Here is a 16,866-nt window from a genome sequence, read left to right as displayed (position 1 = left end):
TATAATGAGGCGGGAACACATCCATGAAAAACTTATATAGATTTTCATCTCGGATCACTCGTTCGCCAACTTTATGCTCCTCTTCCTAGCTCGCTATGTTTTAGTCCTTTTGTATGTTGTCAACTTAATAGAAGAAAAACCTTAAGGGTTTGTATGGGAATTGATTAGATTTAAGTAAGATTTAATAAATTCTGCAAATCCAGATGTAGTAAATCTAGAAATGGTTAAATCCCAAAAAAATGTTTGGAAACAGATTTAAGAAATCTACTTAGATCCCGTCAAACTGTTTGTCAACCCCAGTCAGAAGTTAAAAATTGTTATGTAACTTCGATTATTTTATTATTATGATAAAAAAATATTTTTAAATTAAATTAAAATAAAATAAACTTTTATTTTTAATTATATTAATTGATATTTAATTATTTACTAAACTATTTAATTTTTATTAAAAATAATATTAAACTAATTATTTATTAAATAATAATTTAATATTAATTAATGATTAACATATTAGTTAACAATTACTTAGAATGTTATTAAATTATTTTAAATTTAAATTTGTTTTTATTCATTAAGCAATAGTAAATAATTATATTTAAATTTATATAATCATAATTAATTTTGTAATGTATAAACTAATTCTTAATTATCAATCAATTAAATTCATAAAATTCATTTAAATAAAAATAAATAAATAGCCCAAACTCTCCTTCCCTACCCCACGCCACCATTTTCCCCCTCCCGGTTTCGCGGCCAAACTTCTCCTCTCTACCCAAAATCCCCGCTTATTTCCCCGCCTCCGCCACCCCCCTTCCGGTTTCACCCAAAACCACCGCCTTCCTGACCAACCCGTCGCGATTAGAGTTAAGTAGGAATGCAACGACGCGATCGCGGCGTACAGAGACCCCAAACTCCCATCTTTCTCCTCTTTCAGCTCTGCTCCCACCCGAAACCATTGAGTAAGGTAACTTAACATCCCATCCTGGATATACTGAATCGGCTGATTCACATGATTGAGTAAATCCTGGATTTACGGCCGAAATCCTTGAAATCCTTATTTATTTTGTCCAAATTGACCGGTTGGCAAGATTTAGGTTAAATCCTGCTCTAAATCCGTTTTCAGACAGCCCCCATGAAATGCCACAACCCAAGGCCAGCTCTTTTTGCCAACCCTCCCAACAGCTACATCCGTTTCCGAAGGAGATATATCCTTGGATTCTTCTCTCTGGAGTGGTGGATGCAATCCCCCCATGAAATTAGCTTTCAAGGATTCCAGTTTCCATCCAAAGCGATACTCAGCTTATGATCCATGCCCACTCAGGCTTGAATCTCCTTTTGGGTTTCCCTGATAAGGATATGCAATGGCTTTATTCTCATCAGTGATTGTGGAGCTTAAGCCATCAGAACTTTTTTGCGAGCACAAGAAGAACGGCTGCTCGTCAAATCAAAGCGGAAATTTCAGTAAGAAAAGAAGATATGAACAATATTATTTGGATTTGAGACAATCCGTTTTCATGCTTTATGCTTGTTCTTTATGTGGACTGATGTATGCTCGTGGAGTAGAAGAGGACGACCAGGTTCACCTTAAGTTCCACCAGGACTACGAGAGGGGAATTCGGTTCAAGGTCTCTGTTCTTGTAACTATTTTTGAAATCCTTCATATTTGGAAAGCCTTTGTTGAGTATTGTGCATTTCATTTCATTTTTTTTTTCTTTTTTTGCAGGGATGGCATAATGAGAGAGTAGTATGTGGTTCTTGGACCAATGGGAATCACATTTTACTCATTTTGGATACAGATCCATCCACTCACAAACGCTTGGTATTGATTTTTTGCTTAAAATATGTGGCATTTACATACATAACACAACTCTCATGTATTTACATATCTAACTCCTTAAACTTTCATATTTAAACACATAAAACTAATCTTTAATATCATATAAAAGTACCACTGCTATGAACTTTTTGGATGTGAAGTACACGTTTTCATGCATAGGTTCAAGATACCAAAGTGTTATAAATATAAATACCAAACTTTAGGTGTTAGCATGTGAGTACAATTGATTTGTGTGGTATATATGTAAATTTCCCCTATAAGTTTCTGTTTTTTGGAAAGCAATAGTTGATTACATATTATACGCACCATTATGCTGTTCTTTTAGTTAGAGGATGACTATAACAAGATGCACACTTTTGTAAAAGAATTAAAAAAAATCATAATGTTGCATATATCATTTTTGTAATAATAAATTGTATTTTATTTTGTATTCTAATTATTCTATTTCTTTGATATCATTGCTAACTTTTTTTCTTTAAATTTCCTATTCCTATTTCTAATTTGTTTATATCATCTTCTATAATTAACAAAATCTTCTCACTCTAGTGTTATTTGTATGTTCTAAAATATTTGTGTCCATCAAGCTTCCTTTTGAGAGTTTAATATAATATTATCTTACTTTGATTCTTCTTATTTTAGGGTTTGACCTTAAAATATCCGGTTCATTTTATACTTTTCTTCGTGGATTTTTGAAAAAAATTAGGACTCAACAAGATCATTCGAATTCATAACAGACCATAACCCTATGTAAATACTTCGGAGATTCAAAACACATCTTTAATTCATTTCCTACACTAAGCGTAGCTAGAAGCAGAATCAAAATAATATAGTATTATTTAAACAAAATAAATAAAAAAAACATAAGAACCTTCAATACATTAAAACATACTTACAGACATAGAACAAGAAAAGTTTACTTAGCCGCAGTGCCAAACACACATAATTAGATTACTAGAGGAGAGGTAGACAGAAGAAGAAGTAAAATATTGACTTCTTTCGCTCAACCCCTCAAAAGAGAAGAGAGCAATATATAGGCATGAGAGAAATACATTTTCTTCATTGTTGATGTATTAAGTAGAGGATATAATTGATGCTTTACTGGTTTAGAATATTTTTTGCAAGTGGAAGATATAATTGATGTACGTGACTAAATTCTTTATTGCTTTCAACACTGGTTGATAATAATTCAGTAAGGTGGCATGTGTACAGCAGATTTATTTCTTTACAACTGGCTTCCACTATTTTTCTGGTTGATAATAATCCGGTGAGTTAGCATGTTTACATCATATTCCTTTTTTTACAGCTGGGTTCCACTATTTTTGGCTTCGAGTTTGTCTCGTATTCTCTGTATAATATCTTTATTCTAGCAGTACATACATTTATGTATTTTCGCTTTTTGTAATTTCTGACAAATATTTCTTTAATCTCTTTGCTAACAACTATGTTGTTCTTACTTAGGATAGACATCAATTTTTTATACATTATTTCATATATTTTCCTTGTCGGCTGTTTACAATGACTATATATGAATAATTGTTCGGAGCAGTAATATACCAAAATATTTGATGAATCAAATTTCTTTGTTCCATATTTGATTTGAGTTTTCAGCAGTAGATCTCTAATGTAGTAATTTTGTAGGTTTGTATTTCCGAGTAAATGACTCACTACTAACTTCAAGCTGTATAAGAGAAATAACTCTTCATGTTATCTCAGAATAAGTTTGATATAATTTGATGTATAAATTCTAATGTTTGACAGCATGGTGGAAGGTATCCACTGATTCAAATATTGATTTTGGTAATTCTCTTAGAAGACTTTCATCTTCTAAATATATCATGCGGATTAAACCACATTTGTATAATTCTGAAACAAGATTTAAATAAGTATTTACATAAATATAAACAACTTGATACTTTCCTGTTTTATGGAAATAAATCTGGAGGTTAATTCTTTTCTTATAGAGTGATAGTTGTCGTCATTCTTCAGTTATTTCTGTGATTGTCTTTGTAGATGTATCTTGTAGTATTTTAGCATATGTAGACATTTTTTTTGAGGAAGATGGTTCTTTTGCAGTGAAATTTTGTAATTCAGTAACTGAAGAAGCTTTTTCTTTTGATTTTTCTTTTGTAATTTTGAGATTTTTAAAATCTCTAATTTTTCTTAGTTCATATATCGAGGGTAGCTCACCATCTGTTATTTCTATGGTGAGATAATTTTTTACTTTAAATAATTCTTTTAGAATGATATTGCCAAAGAAAATCTCGCATTCTAACTTCCAGATTTATAAGTCAACAATTTCTAAGTAGTCATATATGTCTAAATTGGGTTTATCTTCAGCTTCGCTGGATATATCATAAGTTTTCATACTTTTAATATCCATATTTTTTTCCTGTATAATTCGCATGTTAGAATATCAACTAAAACATTTTGATTTCCTTCTATATATTCTAAATCAAAAGTATAAATAGAGAACTAATTTTGTCATCTAATTAGTCTTTTATTAGGTAACGAATCTGTTTATTGTCAGCTTTAAGTAAAAATATTTCATTTAATAATATTTCAAATTTCTTAATAGTTTTCTTTATGGCTAATAATTTTTTTTCATTAATATGATAGTTTTGTTCAATTTTTGTGTATGTACATGAACTTTATCTGCATAAAAGTTCAGTATTATTACGTCGAGCTTTTAAAATTGCACCCATGCTAATTCAATGGTGTTAGTTTCTATAATTAAATAATCATCAATGATTGGTAAATGTAGTTTTGAAAGATTTTTACATAGATTCTTAATCTGCTGTAAAATCTTTTGATCATTTTCATCCCAAATACAAATCATATTTTTTCGTAATTTCTTTTGTAACAGAGCTTTTAATTTTGCGAGTTTTTTTATAAATGTTTCAGCATAATTGATCCATCCTAAAAGCGCTGCAAATCTTTTTGACTATTTATTTGTTTAAAATGATCAGCTTTTGTTAAAACATGTTCTTATAGTTTAATTGCACTCTTATATATGATAAGTCCTAGAAATTCAATAATGTTGGTTAAGACGACGACTTTCCTTTTGCTTAATACTATTACATGTTTCTGAGTTTTTTAAGAAAACAAAGCTAAATGTTTTAATGCTCGGTGATGGTTTGACTAAATATTAGGATATCATCTACGTATATAAGACAAAAGTTTGATAATTCACTATAGATAGTTTTAATTCATTTCTGAAATATTTATGAGGTATTTTTTAATCCAAAGAGCATAACATTCCATTGATTTAGTAAGTTTTGTAAGTTTGGAATTTTCAGGAGAAAGTGCATTATATATCCTTAAGTGTAGATATGAGGGAAAGCAGCTTTCATGTTTTGGTTAAAAGTATAATCACCACGTTGGTTGTAGAAAATTGATGTGGTGGAATGAATTTGTGGAGTTTTAATTATTGGGCATTTAAGTGGATAATTGTTGGGGGTGATCAAAGTAATTTCGTTCTCAGATTGAGTAAATGATAATAAGGTTTTAAAGAAATAATTTCCAAGAATTAAATCAGGGCAATTTTTGGAGCTACACCATAATTTATGTATTTTAGGAAGGGCGGATTGAATTACAAAGAATTTGTTAGTCCAATATTCATTTATTGCATGAAGACTATTAAATGTTTCGAGTAATAATTCTTCAGAATGAATTGGTATTTTTGGTTGAATTATAATTTTTTTAGGTACGGTGATATCGCTACCTGTATCACATAAAACATGTATTGGAGTAAGTTCGTATGTAGGGGTATATAATTCGACAGTAGTATAGCTATGAAACCGCATTTCGTGGTAAGGTATAATTATCTATATTGACGGTTTTATGTGTAAATTGTTATAGTATATTGTTGGAGAAAATTCATTCCTACTAAAATATGATTTGAATTTTTGTCATCAGTTAGAAATAGATGTTAGAAATCAATTCGGTGATTATTTATATCCCAAAATCCAATAAGTATATTAGCTTCATGAGTACAGAAGTGTTTTTGTCCAAGATAATCTTGGTAGATGTATGGAGTATCTTTTAGCGTTTGTAAATTTATTGATATTAGATTTTATCTATATTCTTTCTGGAGAGATATAATAATCAGTTACTAATAATTGATTATTATTATATTCTCTTATATTTGGAGATGCTCTAAGAAAAATAGATCGAATAATGCTCGTATCGAGAGACCGTCTTGGTTGTATGAAAAGAGAATTATTATTTTCTATGAAATTGAGTTTTGGATGTCTTTGACTTCTATGATTTTTATCATTATCAAAGTCAAGGAGAAGATTTGATGAGGGTGCTGTTATTTCTAGTTCATTAATTTCTTTGGGTTGAATGGTTTGACCTATATGAGAAAAGAGAGGGTCTAAGTGAATTAAGTCTGTATGTGGTTTAAACGCTACAATATTGTATTGATAACTGTATACGTATGCGGTTTGATAAGTAGTGTTGTAAACAACACTGCCTTCTCTTAATTTTATTCCGTCTAATTTGTGTCGCAGTGTAAGAGATCTATCTAAATGTCGATCATTGATATTAACTGCATGGTTAGGATATAAATTAAACATTTGAGTTTGATAGAATTATTCTTTTGTATAACTCCTAGTAAGACATCTTTTTTAGAATGTATAATTCTATCATCGTATATCCAGATAGTTATAGGACTATCAATTTCTTTACGGAAGTATGCCTTAATTAAAATTTGAATTTTTCCAAAGATATATATGTTTATATTTTTCAGGATTTTTTATTCTTTCTAAATCTTGTCTTTTTATGTGTTGGTTATACAAAAGTATTCGGGTTCTTCCTTCCGTATTTGTTATATCAATGAGATGTTTACCCTGACGAATACTATAATGTATGCTTCTTTTTCAAATGAAAATAGACACATTAAAACAGTCTTTTGTTCTCAAGGATAATTTTCTTTTTCTTATTTTATTGTAGGCTTCTTCAGATTACATATTATGTCTTTCTTATTCAATAGAGTTATCATTAATTATGTTTGATTCAGAATTTTCTTTCATTGATTAGAATATAAGTATTCTTTTATTTTATTATTTGAATAACTTACATTTATTAAGTTTTCTTCAGTATCTGATAATTCATATAGTTCTTCATTACTATCCATATCAGAAAGATTGAAGATGGTTCTAAATCATTTTCATTAATAACTGCTACAGATCTTACATGGTTTACCTTAGTTCTTTGAGGACGTTTATTTGCATACCACAAGAGCACTATTAATGGAATATTATGCCCTTTAAAAGAAATACTAAAAAAAGTAAGAATTAAGAAATTCTTTAAGAAAATATATAAAAAAACACTTTAATCCTTATAAAAGAATTTTTTAGAAAAGAGAATAATAACAATACAAATTCTAAATAAGTATTTCTAATTTCTAAGCTGTATAAGAAAAATAACTCCTTTATCTCGGGATAAGTTTGGTATAACTTGACGTATAAATTCCAATGTTTGACAACATGGTGGAAGATATCCATTGCTTTAAATATTGGTCCTGGTAATTCTCTGTGAAGATTTTCATCTTCTAAATATATCATGCGGAATAAACCACATTTGTATAATTCTGAAACAAGATTTAAATCTGTATTTCCATAAATATAAACGACTTGATACTTTCCTGCTGTAAGAAAATAAATCTGGGGGTTAATTTTTTCCTCACAGAGTGATAGTTGTTGCCATTCTTCAGCAATTTCTCTGATTTTCTTTGTATATATATCTTGTATTATTTTAACATATGTGGGCATTCTTTCTGAGGAAGGTGATTCTTATTTTGTGGTAAAATTTTGTAATTCAGTAACTGAATAAGTTTTTTCTTTTGATTTTTCTCTTATAATTTTGAGATTTGCAAAATCTCTATTTTCTCTTAGTTCAGATATTGAGGGTAGTTCACCTTCTGTCATTTCTCTGGTGATATAATTTATAATTCTCTTAGAATGGTATTGCCAAAGATATTCTTGCATTCTAATTTTCAGATTTGTAAGTCAACAATTTCTAAGTAGTTATTTATGATTGGATTAGACTTATCTTCAGCTTCGCTAGATATATCATAAGTTTTCATACTTTCAATATCCATATTTATTTTTTGCATAATTCTCCTATTAGAATATCAGCTAGAATATTTTTATTTCCTTCTATATATATTAAATAAAAAGTATAAGCAGAGAACCAACTTTGCCATCTAATTAGTCTTTTATTAGGTAACGAATCTACTTTTTTTTTTAATGAATGAAATAGTTGTTTTATTGTCAGTTCTAATTAAAAATGTTTCATTTAAGAGAATATTTCAAATTTAAGAATATTTCAAATTTTTTAATAGCTTTCTTTATGATTAATAATTCATTTTCATTAATATGATAGTTTTGTTCGGTGTTCATATATGTATCTGAACTATACCTGCATAAAAGTTTAGTATTATTACATCCAGCTTTTAAAATTGCCTATATGTTAATTGAGAGTTGTCAGTTTCTATAACTAAATAATTATCAGGGATTGGTAAATGTAGTTTAGAAAGATTTTTATATACATCCTTAATTATTTATAAAATCTTTTGATTATTTTCATCTCAAATTCAAACAATATTTTTTCGTAATTTTTTTTGTAACGGAGCTCTTAATTCTGTGAGATTTTTAATAAATGCTTGAGCATAATTGATACATCGAAATTTTTTTGATTATTTATTTGTTTAAAATGATCAATTTTTCTTAAAACATGTTCTTGTAGTTCAATTGCACCCTTATCTATGATAAGTCCTAGAAATTCAATAGTGTTGTTTAAGAAGACGGCTTTCCTTTTGCTTAAGGCTATTTCATGTTCATTAAATTTCTTATAATTAATTACTAATCTCACTATTTTCTCTAATTTGTTCAGCATAATTTTTAACTAGGAATGCTGTACTATTGTGTGGACTATTATTAACTTCGATTAGTTTAAGATTTAATAATTCTTGTATTTGGTCTTGAAATTTTTTTTTATCTTCAGAAGTATATTTCATATGACGAACCGTTATAATAATTGAAGGATTAATTAGATATATAATAGCAAATGACTCATCTTGAGTCCAAAATTGTAGGGGATTTTCGGAAAATGAGCTTTTAAATAGAGAAGATGCGAAAGATCGAAGTTTAGTAAGTTTAGAATTTTAAGGAGAAAGTGCATTATATATGCTTAAGTGTAGATTGAATAGATGGGGGAAAACAACTTTTATGTTTTGGTTAAGAGTATAATCACCATGTTGGCTGCAAAAATTGGTGTGTTGTAATGAATCTGTGGAGTTTTAAATATACAGCTTTTAAGTGGATAATTATTGGGGGTGATCAAAGTAATTTTGTTCTCGGATTGAATAAATGATTAGAAAGTCTTAAAGAAATTATTTTCAAGGATTAAATCAGGGCCATTGTCGGAGCTATACCATAATTTATGTATTTTAAGAAAGCCAGATTGAATTATAAGGAATTCGTCAGTCCAATATTCATTTATGGTAAAAATACCATTAAATGTTTCGAGTAATAATTCTTCGGAATGAATTGATATTTGTGGTGGATTCATAAATTTTTTACATACGATGATATCGCTACCTGTATCACATAAAACATGTATTGGAATAAGTTCGTATGTATGGACATATAATTTGATAGTAATATTACTATGAAACCACATTCCGTGGTAAGGTATAATTATCTATATTGACAGTTTTATGTGTAAATATTATAGTATGTTGTTGGAGAAAATTCATTTCTACTAATATACGATTTAAATTTTTGTCATCAGTTAGGAATTATTAGCCATAAAGAAAGCTATGAAATATTCTTAAATGAAACATTTTTAATTAGAGCTGACAATAAAACAACTATGCATTCATTGAAGAAAAAATCGCAAATTCGTTACCTAATAAAAGACTACTTAGATGACAAAGCTGGTTCTCTGCTTATACTTTTGATTTAGAATATGTAGAAGGAAATAAAAATGTTTAAGCTGATATTCTAACACGGAAATTATGCAGGAAATAAATATGAATATTTAAAGTATGAAAACTTATGATATATCCGACGAAGCTGAAGATAAGCCCAATCCAGACATAATGAAAATGAATTATTAGAACTATCATATTAATGAAATATTTTTAAATGAAATATTCTTAAACTATTGTATTAATGAAAAGAAATTATTAGCCATAATAAAAGCTATTAAAAAATCTGAAATATTCTTAAATGAAACTTTTGTAATTAAAACTAACAATCAATCAACTATTTCATTCATTAAAAGAAAAATCGTAGATTCGTTACCTAATAAAGGACTAATTAAATGACAAAGCTGATTCTCTGCTTATACTTTTGATTTAGAATATATAGAAGGAAATAAGAATGTTCTAGCTGATATTCTAACACGAGAATTATGCGGGAAATAAATATGGATATTAAAAGTATGGAAGTTTATGATATATCAAACCCAATCCAGACATAAATAACTACATAGAAATTGTTGACTTACAAATCTGGAAATTATAATGCGAGATTGTCTTTGAAAATACCATTATAAAAGAATTATTTAAAGTAAAAAATTATCTCACCGTAGAAATAACAAAAGATGAACTACCCTCGATATCTGAACTAAGAAAAATTAGAGATTTTGCAAATCTCAAAATTACAAGAGAAGAATAAAAAAAGCTTCTTCAGTTATTGAATTACAAAATTTTACTGCAAAAGAAGAACCATCATTCTCAAAAAGAATGTCAACATATGCTAAAATACTACAAGATACATCTACGAAGAATATCAGAGAAATAACTGAAGAATGACAGCAACTATAACTTTATGAGGAAAAAATTAACCCCTAGATTTGTTTCCATATAGCAGTAAAGTATGAAGTTGTTTATATTTATTGAAATGCTGATTTAAATCTTGTTTCAGAATTGTACAAATGTGGTCTAATCTGCATGATATATTTAGATGGTGAAAGTCTTCTAAGAGAATTACCAAAATCAATATTTGAAGCAGTGAATATCTTCCACCATGTTGCCAAACATTGGAATTGATACATCAAATTATACCAAATTTATTCCGAGATAAAAGGAGTTATTTCTCCATTAGAGATCTAATGCTGAAACTACATAATATAGTCATTGCAAACAACTGATAAGCAAAATACTTGAAACATACATAATTACTGCATTAGAGATCTAATGCTGAAACTTATATCAAATATGGAAAGAAATAAAAAAAATTGATTCATCAAATATTTGAGTATATTACTGCTCCGAACAGTTATTCATATATAGTCATTGCAAACAACTGATAAGCAAAATACTTGAAATAATGTATAAAAATTGGATCTCTATTCTAAGCAAGAACAACATAGCTGCCAGCAAAAGATTAAAGAAATATTTTGTCAGAAATTACATAAATAGAAAATACACAAATATACGTACTGCTAGAAGAAGAATACTATACAAGAAATATAAGATAAACTCGAAGTAAAAAATAGTGGAAGTCAGCTGTTAAGAAAGGATTATGATGTACACATGCGAACTCATCGCATTATTATCAACCAGAAAAATAGTGGAAGCAGCTGTAAAGAAAGTAATCTGACGTACACATGCCAACTTATCGAATTATTATCAATCAGCCTGAAAATCAATAAAGAATCGTCACGTAAATCAATTATATCCTTCACTAAAAGATTCTCCACCAACAAAACATCAATTATATCCCCACTTACCTAATGTGTCAGCAATGATGAAAATTTTTTCCTCTCCTGCCTATATATTGCTCTCTCTTCTCTTCTGAGGGCCAGAGCGAAAGAAGCCGATCTTTCTTCTTCTTTTTTTCTTCTTCTTTTTCTGGTTACCTCTTCTTTAGTAATCTCATTATGTGTGTCTGCCACTTCGACTAAATAAACTCTTCTTACTCTATGAATGTAAATATGTTTTAAAATATTGAAAGTTCTTATGTTTTATTTCTTCAGTTTGTTTATATAATACTATGTTATTTTGATTTTACATCTTCTAGTTGCACTTAGTTTAAGAAACGAACTAAAGTTGTGTTTTGAATCTCTGAAGTATTTATATAAAGTTGTTATAATCTGTGAGGAGAAAGCTGTTCAAGCCAAGTGTGGCATTATGACCATTTGAGTGGTTCCATCCAGCAGAAGAAAGAAAATTGCCACTCAGTTATTGGATGCTGCTAGGTAAAGTCAACCTGAATTATGAAACTGAGCAAAGTAATTATGATTTTATCATGGGAAATTTACATACATACCACATAATTCTTATATATGTACATAACTAATATCTAAACTTTCATATTTACATTCAGGAAGGCTTACATACATACCGCCCAATTCCTATGTATTTACATATCTAACACCTAAACTTCAATTTTATATACATGCCACCTTACCTATTCATGACAAGGTGTTTTTCACTTTTTAAATGTTAAAATGGGGGTATTTTTATGTGATATGAATGATTTGGGTGGTTTTAATGTAAAAATTGAATTTTTTGTGTTAAATATGTAAAAACATAGGACTTGGGTGGATTGATGTAATTGCCACTTTTTCATTTATAACACTTTTATCTGTTTAGCCTATGCATGAAAAGGTGCATTTCACTTTTGTAAAGAAGGTGATAGAGTGATAATTAAGATTTGAGTAATACACATGTAAAAATTAAAGTTTGGGTGTTAGATATGTAAATATATAAGAATTGTGTGGCTTTTATGGCCCTTTTTATTTATGTACTTGACTGTTTCTGTAGCTGATAAGCAAGTTACTTTCTCTAATTGTTTTCAAAATTTGTATTTTTTTAGGAAGAGTGCGCATTCTCTCCACCTACCACAGCGGGTTGGCATTTACTTCCAGCTATACAAACAACAGATCATTCCTTATTTACAGAGCAGATGACGTTTGAATTCCTGAAAAATTGGTACCATTTTACAAATAACTCATTTTTCATAATTATTTATTGAATTCACCATTAATTGATATTTTAAATGATGATTCTATATTTCGTAGATTTGGTCAATATACTTTTGGGGCATTCCATCTTTTTATTGTGAATAGAGATGCTTTGTTAGTTGATATTGTTCCAACTTATTTTTGGTTTTACAGCCTAGAACTAGAAATTTAGTTGAATTTCATGTAGTGTTTGTGTAATTTTTTTCTTTGTTTCTTTTTAAAATAAGTTGAATTCAATTCTTTATTCTTCAACATTTTCTCTCTTGACTAGGAATAATATCCTGTAGCCAACATCTTAAGTCTCGCACATTGTTGATCATTAGGCAACCATTTTTGTGAAGAAATGTTCATAACTTTTCTAAGGAACCATAGCAATTGTTATCCATCCTTATATTTATTTTGAAATTTAGGCATTTTGGAAGAAAAAAATTTATAACAAAATATTAATATTCATCTTAAAAATCAATGTGATGGTTGTATATCAGAAGAAAAAACCTGTCACATAGGAATTTTATGAATGCCATAGGAAGCCATGATTAAGACTGGTAGTAGAAATAATTTGTGTTAACTTTCAAAAGAAAAATTGGCTTGCTAATATTGTTTGTTCTCATTCCTTTTGTTTCGTATAAATAGTACTATCAAAACTATGCAATAATTTAAGATGCACATACAAAACTTCCCGTAAGCCAAAGTTAGACTTTTAGTACAGTTATATGTATGCCACTTGAATTCTTCTTAAAGTCTATTTATTCTCTTAAGAAAAAAACTATGTTACCCAATTTGTGGCCTAAAAATAGTATTAATGAGTTGATGTATGTGGCATAAAGGGTTTGGCATAAAACAATAATGATGAGGTTCTCAAGCTTTCTCTCTTCATTTCTCTCTTAGGGTTTGTTTAGGGCTGCAGCTTATCCAATAAGCTGGTTTGCAGCAGCTGCTAGTTGGCTGATGCGGGAAAATTGACTGCTTGTTTATTTTTTACCTTATGAAAACAAATAACTGCGTGACAGCTGTTTCTAGATAAAATGATCATTCTGCCCATGTGCAGTAATATTGTTTATAATAGAACTGTCATAGCAATATATTTAATACTTGAGAAACAAAAACAACTTCAGAATAGTAAAAAAATAAGATACACACTTCACATAACAGTGAGTTCCAAGTGTATTAAAAAAAGGAAAAAAGTATGAAATTATGGTTTTTAAATACTTTTGCCCAATTAGATAAAGTTGAAAGAGGAACAACAATAATAAAACTTTTGCCCAAGCCACAACCACCAAGAACTCCAAAGAACAAATAACAATGCCCAAGCCACAACTACAATAATTTTTTTTTTCATTTTTTTTGTTAGATCCTCATGCAGACCACCAAAATGATGTGTATTCAAATCAAGGACCATGCCACAACTAATATAAACCTTCACTAAAAAATATCTAACATAAGATTGTCGTCATCCTCAAGCAATAAAGGCCAAAATAAATTCTTTTTTCATATAACTTACCAAACCCAAAATCGAGCCTCCAAGAATTCTAGCTTTCACATCCATACCATATCACCGAACAACATTTAAAAATCTAAACATCACAAATCTAACGAACAAACATTCACATATGTTGAAGAAAAAGCGCTCGAACTACCAATTCCTTGACTACAGACAAAAAAAGAACCACTCACAACACACCGTCACCACGACCAACTTAAGAATGACCACATCCATTTGTCCTAGCAGAGGCAGCTAGAAAAAACCAACATGTCAATCACGAGATTGGGGAGAGGAGAGGATACCTGGTGGTTTGGGACGGAATCCGAGAGGTAGGAGCGACGAGCGACGGCTTCGCCTAACGGCAGAGAAGCGACAGTGAGGGATGGCTTCGTCGAACAATAGAGGAGCGCGAGGGATTCGGCGTCGAACAGAGGGAAAGATAATTGGGGCAGGAGTGACGAAGGGGTAACCCGGATAATAAGCCATCACTTAAACGTGGGCCGTAGGGCTCAATCCGCGGCCTGCATTTAGCCAAAACGGCATCCCGCAATGCTCGGGAAGCCGTCTCAAACGGGCACGATTTGCGGCCAGCCCCCGCAGCGTGTTCCTAGCGCCGAACTAAACGGACCCTTAGTGCAACTACAGGAAGACGTTTTTTGAAATGTGAGCTGGGCGTCTCAATATTTTGTATTTTCATCTTTTTCTTGTGTTTGTCATTGTATTTTTTTTATCATGCATTGTACTATTTCCTTAACCACATATAGGATAATAATGCAAACACAAAAATGCCTACAATTGGGCCAATGGGAGCTAGATTAATTGTCAAATATCTCTACTACTTTGCCTCCAAAGTCATAAATTTATTGTTTGTTGACATATCATTTATAGCTTAAATCCAAATCTCTTAGTGAAATTCATGTTGATTGATTAGGCCCTTATTTGGAGATAAATGCAAAGACATGTTCATTCTTCTTTAACAAAGACCAATGATTTTCGATGAAGTTGTGTGTTTGTAGTGGAAAGATGCTGAAGGATAAGGAATTCTTTTCTTGATGAGATGGGTGGTAGATATTGGTGATGTTCTTGAAAGTTTGGGAGAGGAATAGGTTAGACCTATGGGTTTTTCTTGGATTGATTGAGAGGTGGATTATGGAGAGGAATTATTTGTTGAGGTGGAGGAGGGCTAATGTAATTGTTTGTGAGGCTATGTCTTAGAGGTATGAAAAGGTCTTCAGAGTGTTAGGGTTGTGAGTAGCATAGATGCTTTAGTAGGGTTTAAGGTAGGCTTAGGGTAGGTCAAGGCAAACCAAAAGGTGTCTGGCTTGCAGGGAGGAGGCTAATGGCTTGTGGGAAGTTGAGGGATTAATGTGTGATGTTATGAGGGTTGGGGAGGTGATAATGTTTGAGGCTAGTTCTGGGGTTTATGCTAAAAATGGAGAGAGGTAGAGGGGAGAAGAGAACAAGGAATCGATCAAAAGAGGAGATTGGGCAATTAATCTTCATCTATGTAGTACCATAGAAAATCAAATGTATTATTCATTCAATTATATTCAAAAGCGAGTGCATGATAATCTTATTGGTGAATAACTATTTTTGAAATGGTGTTTATGTTTTTTGGAATTGCTCCTTAATTAATGTGCCCATTCTATCTTATTGGGCTACCATAATGTTCTTTCTAACGTGATGAGTTCGGTGACACATTTGAGGAATTAAATGTAACTAGCCTCATAAAGGAAGAACCCATAAGTGTCTTCAACTTAGAAGAAAGAAAGCTTTGATTGAGTCAACAATAATTTTCTTAGAAAGTTCTCAAAAAGGCTCAAGTTTCCTGATGGATAGAATTTAACTATTGAAGCTAATGCCACCTGCATGTAATAACCTCAAGTTTAAAGCCTATTTTTCTATAAAATGATTTGAATATTTTTATTAATTTATTATATATAACTAAAGGTATATATTATTTTTTGTTTTTCTTTCATGATGCAAAAAGTAGAGAGTTGCGTTAGATAATTGACAACTAACGTAAATTTGTTGAAAAAATTATGGCATGAAGTTCTTAAGTCTTATGTAAATGCTAGGGTCTCTCCTGAAAGTGACGCGTTGTATAACCTTAATACAATGAAAAGTCTGCAAGTATCGCTATACCAACACTTGGGATTAGGTCAAATAAAAGTTTTCATATTACAGATGAATGCAAGTAAATAAGTTGGTTTATGAAACTAATATTATGATAAGATCTTGGAACATCAGTACTCTTACAGATAGAATAATGAAATTAGTTGATATGATAATTCATAAGAAGATAAATATCTTATATATTCAAGCAACTAAATGAGTTGGAGAAAAAGGCTAAGAAGATTTATAGTTTAGCTTTTATACTTTAGTATTCAGGTAGGAGCCACACTAGAAATGGTGTAGGTATAATATAGATAAAAGTTTGAAAGATACTGTTGTAAAATTAATAAAATTGGAAATGAAATTATCCCTTAAGATTGTTGTTGATACTAAGGCGCTGTTTGGTTCGGCTTCTGCTGCGCGGCGCGGCGTGCGACCGCGGCTTCGTCTC

The 16,866-nt window shown here is 30.2% G+C and overlaps 1 protein-coding gene across 2 annotated transcripts in view; it reads left to right on the top strand.

The window, feature by feature from the left end:
* Nucleotides 1-733: 733 nt before the first annotated feature.
* Nucleotides 734-16,866, top strand: part of LOC110032173 (protein CHROMOSOME TRANSMISSION FIDELITY 7-like) — a 30,520-nt gene continuing 14,387 nt past the window's right edge. Inside the window, exons 1-4 of one of the 2 annotated variants that reach the window (XR_002294824.1) lie at nt 734-1,625; nt 1,724-1,819; nt 11,955-12,049; nt 12,670-12,785. Coding sequence is in view for 1 of the 2 variants with exons in the window: in XM_020735710.1 (XP_020591369.1) it covers nt 1,362-1,625; nt 1,724-1,819; nt 12,670-12,785 (476 nt within the window). In the remaining variant the exon portion in view is untranslated. The remainder of the gene's footprint in view (nt 1,626-1,723; nt 1,820-11,954; nt 12,050-12,669; nt 12,786-16,866) is intronic. The other variant, XM_020735710.1, reaches the window with a different exon arrangement.

Source organism: Phalaenopsis equestris, unplaced genomic scaffold, assembly GCF_001263595.1.
Source record: "Phalaenopsis equestris unplaced genomic scaffold, ASM126359v1 Scaffold000882, whole genome shotgun sequence".
NCBI classification, from domain to species: Eukaryota; Viridiplantae; Streptophyta; class Magnoliopsida; order Asparagales; family Orchidaceae; genus Phalaenopsis; species Phalaenopsis equestris.
The sequence above is the reverse complement of the archived record's forward strand: the minus strand, read 5'-3'. Positions and strand labels throughout refer to the sequence as shown.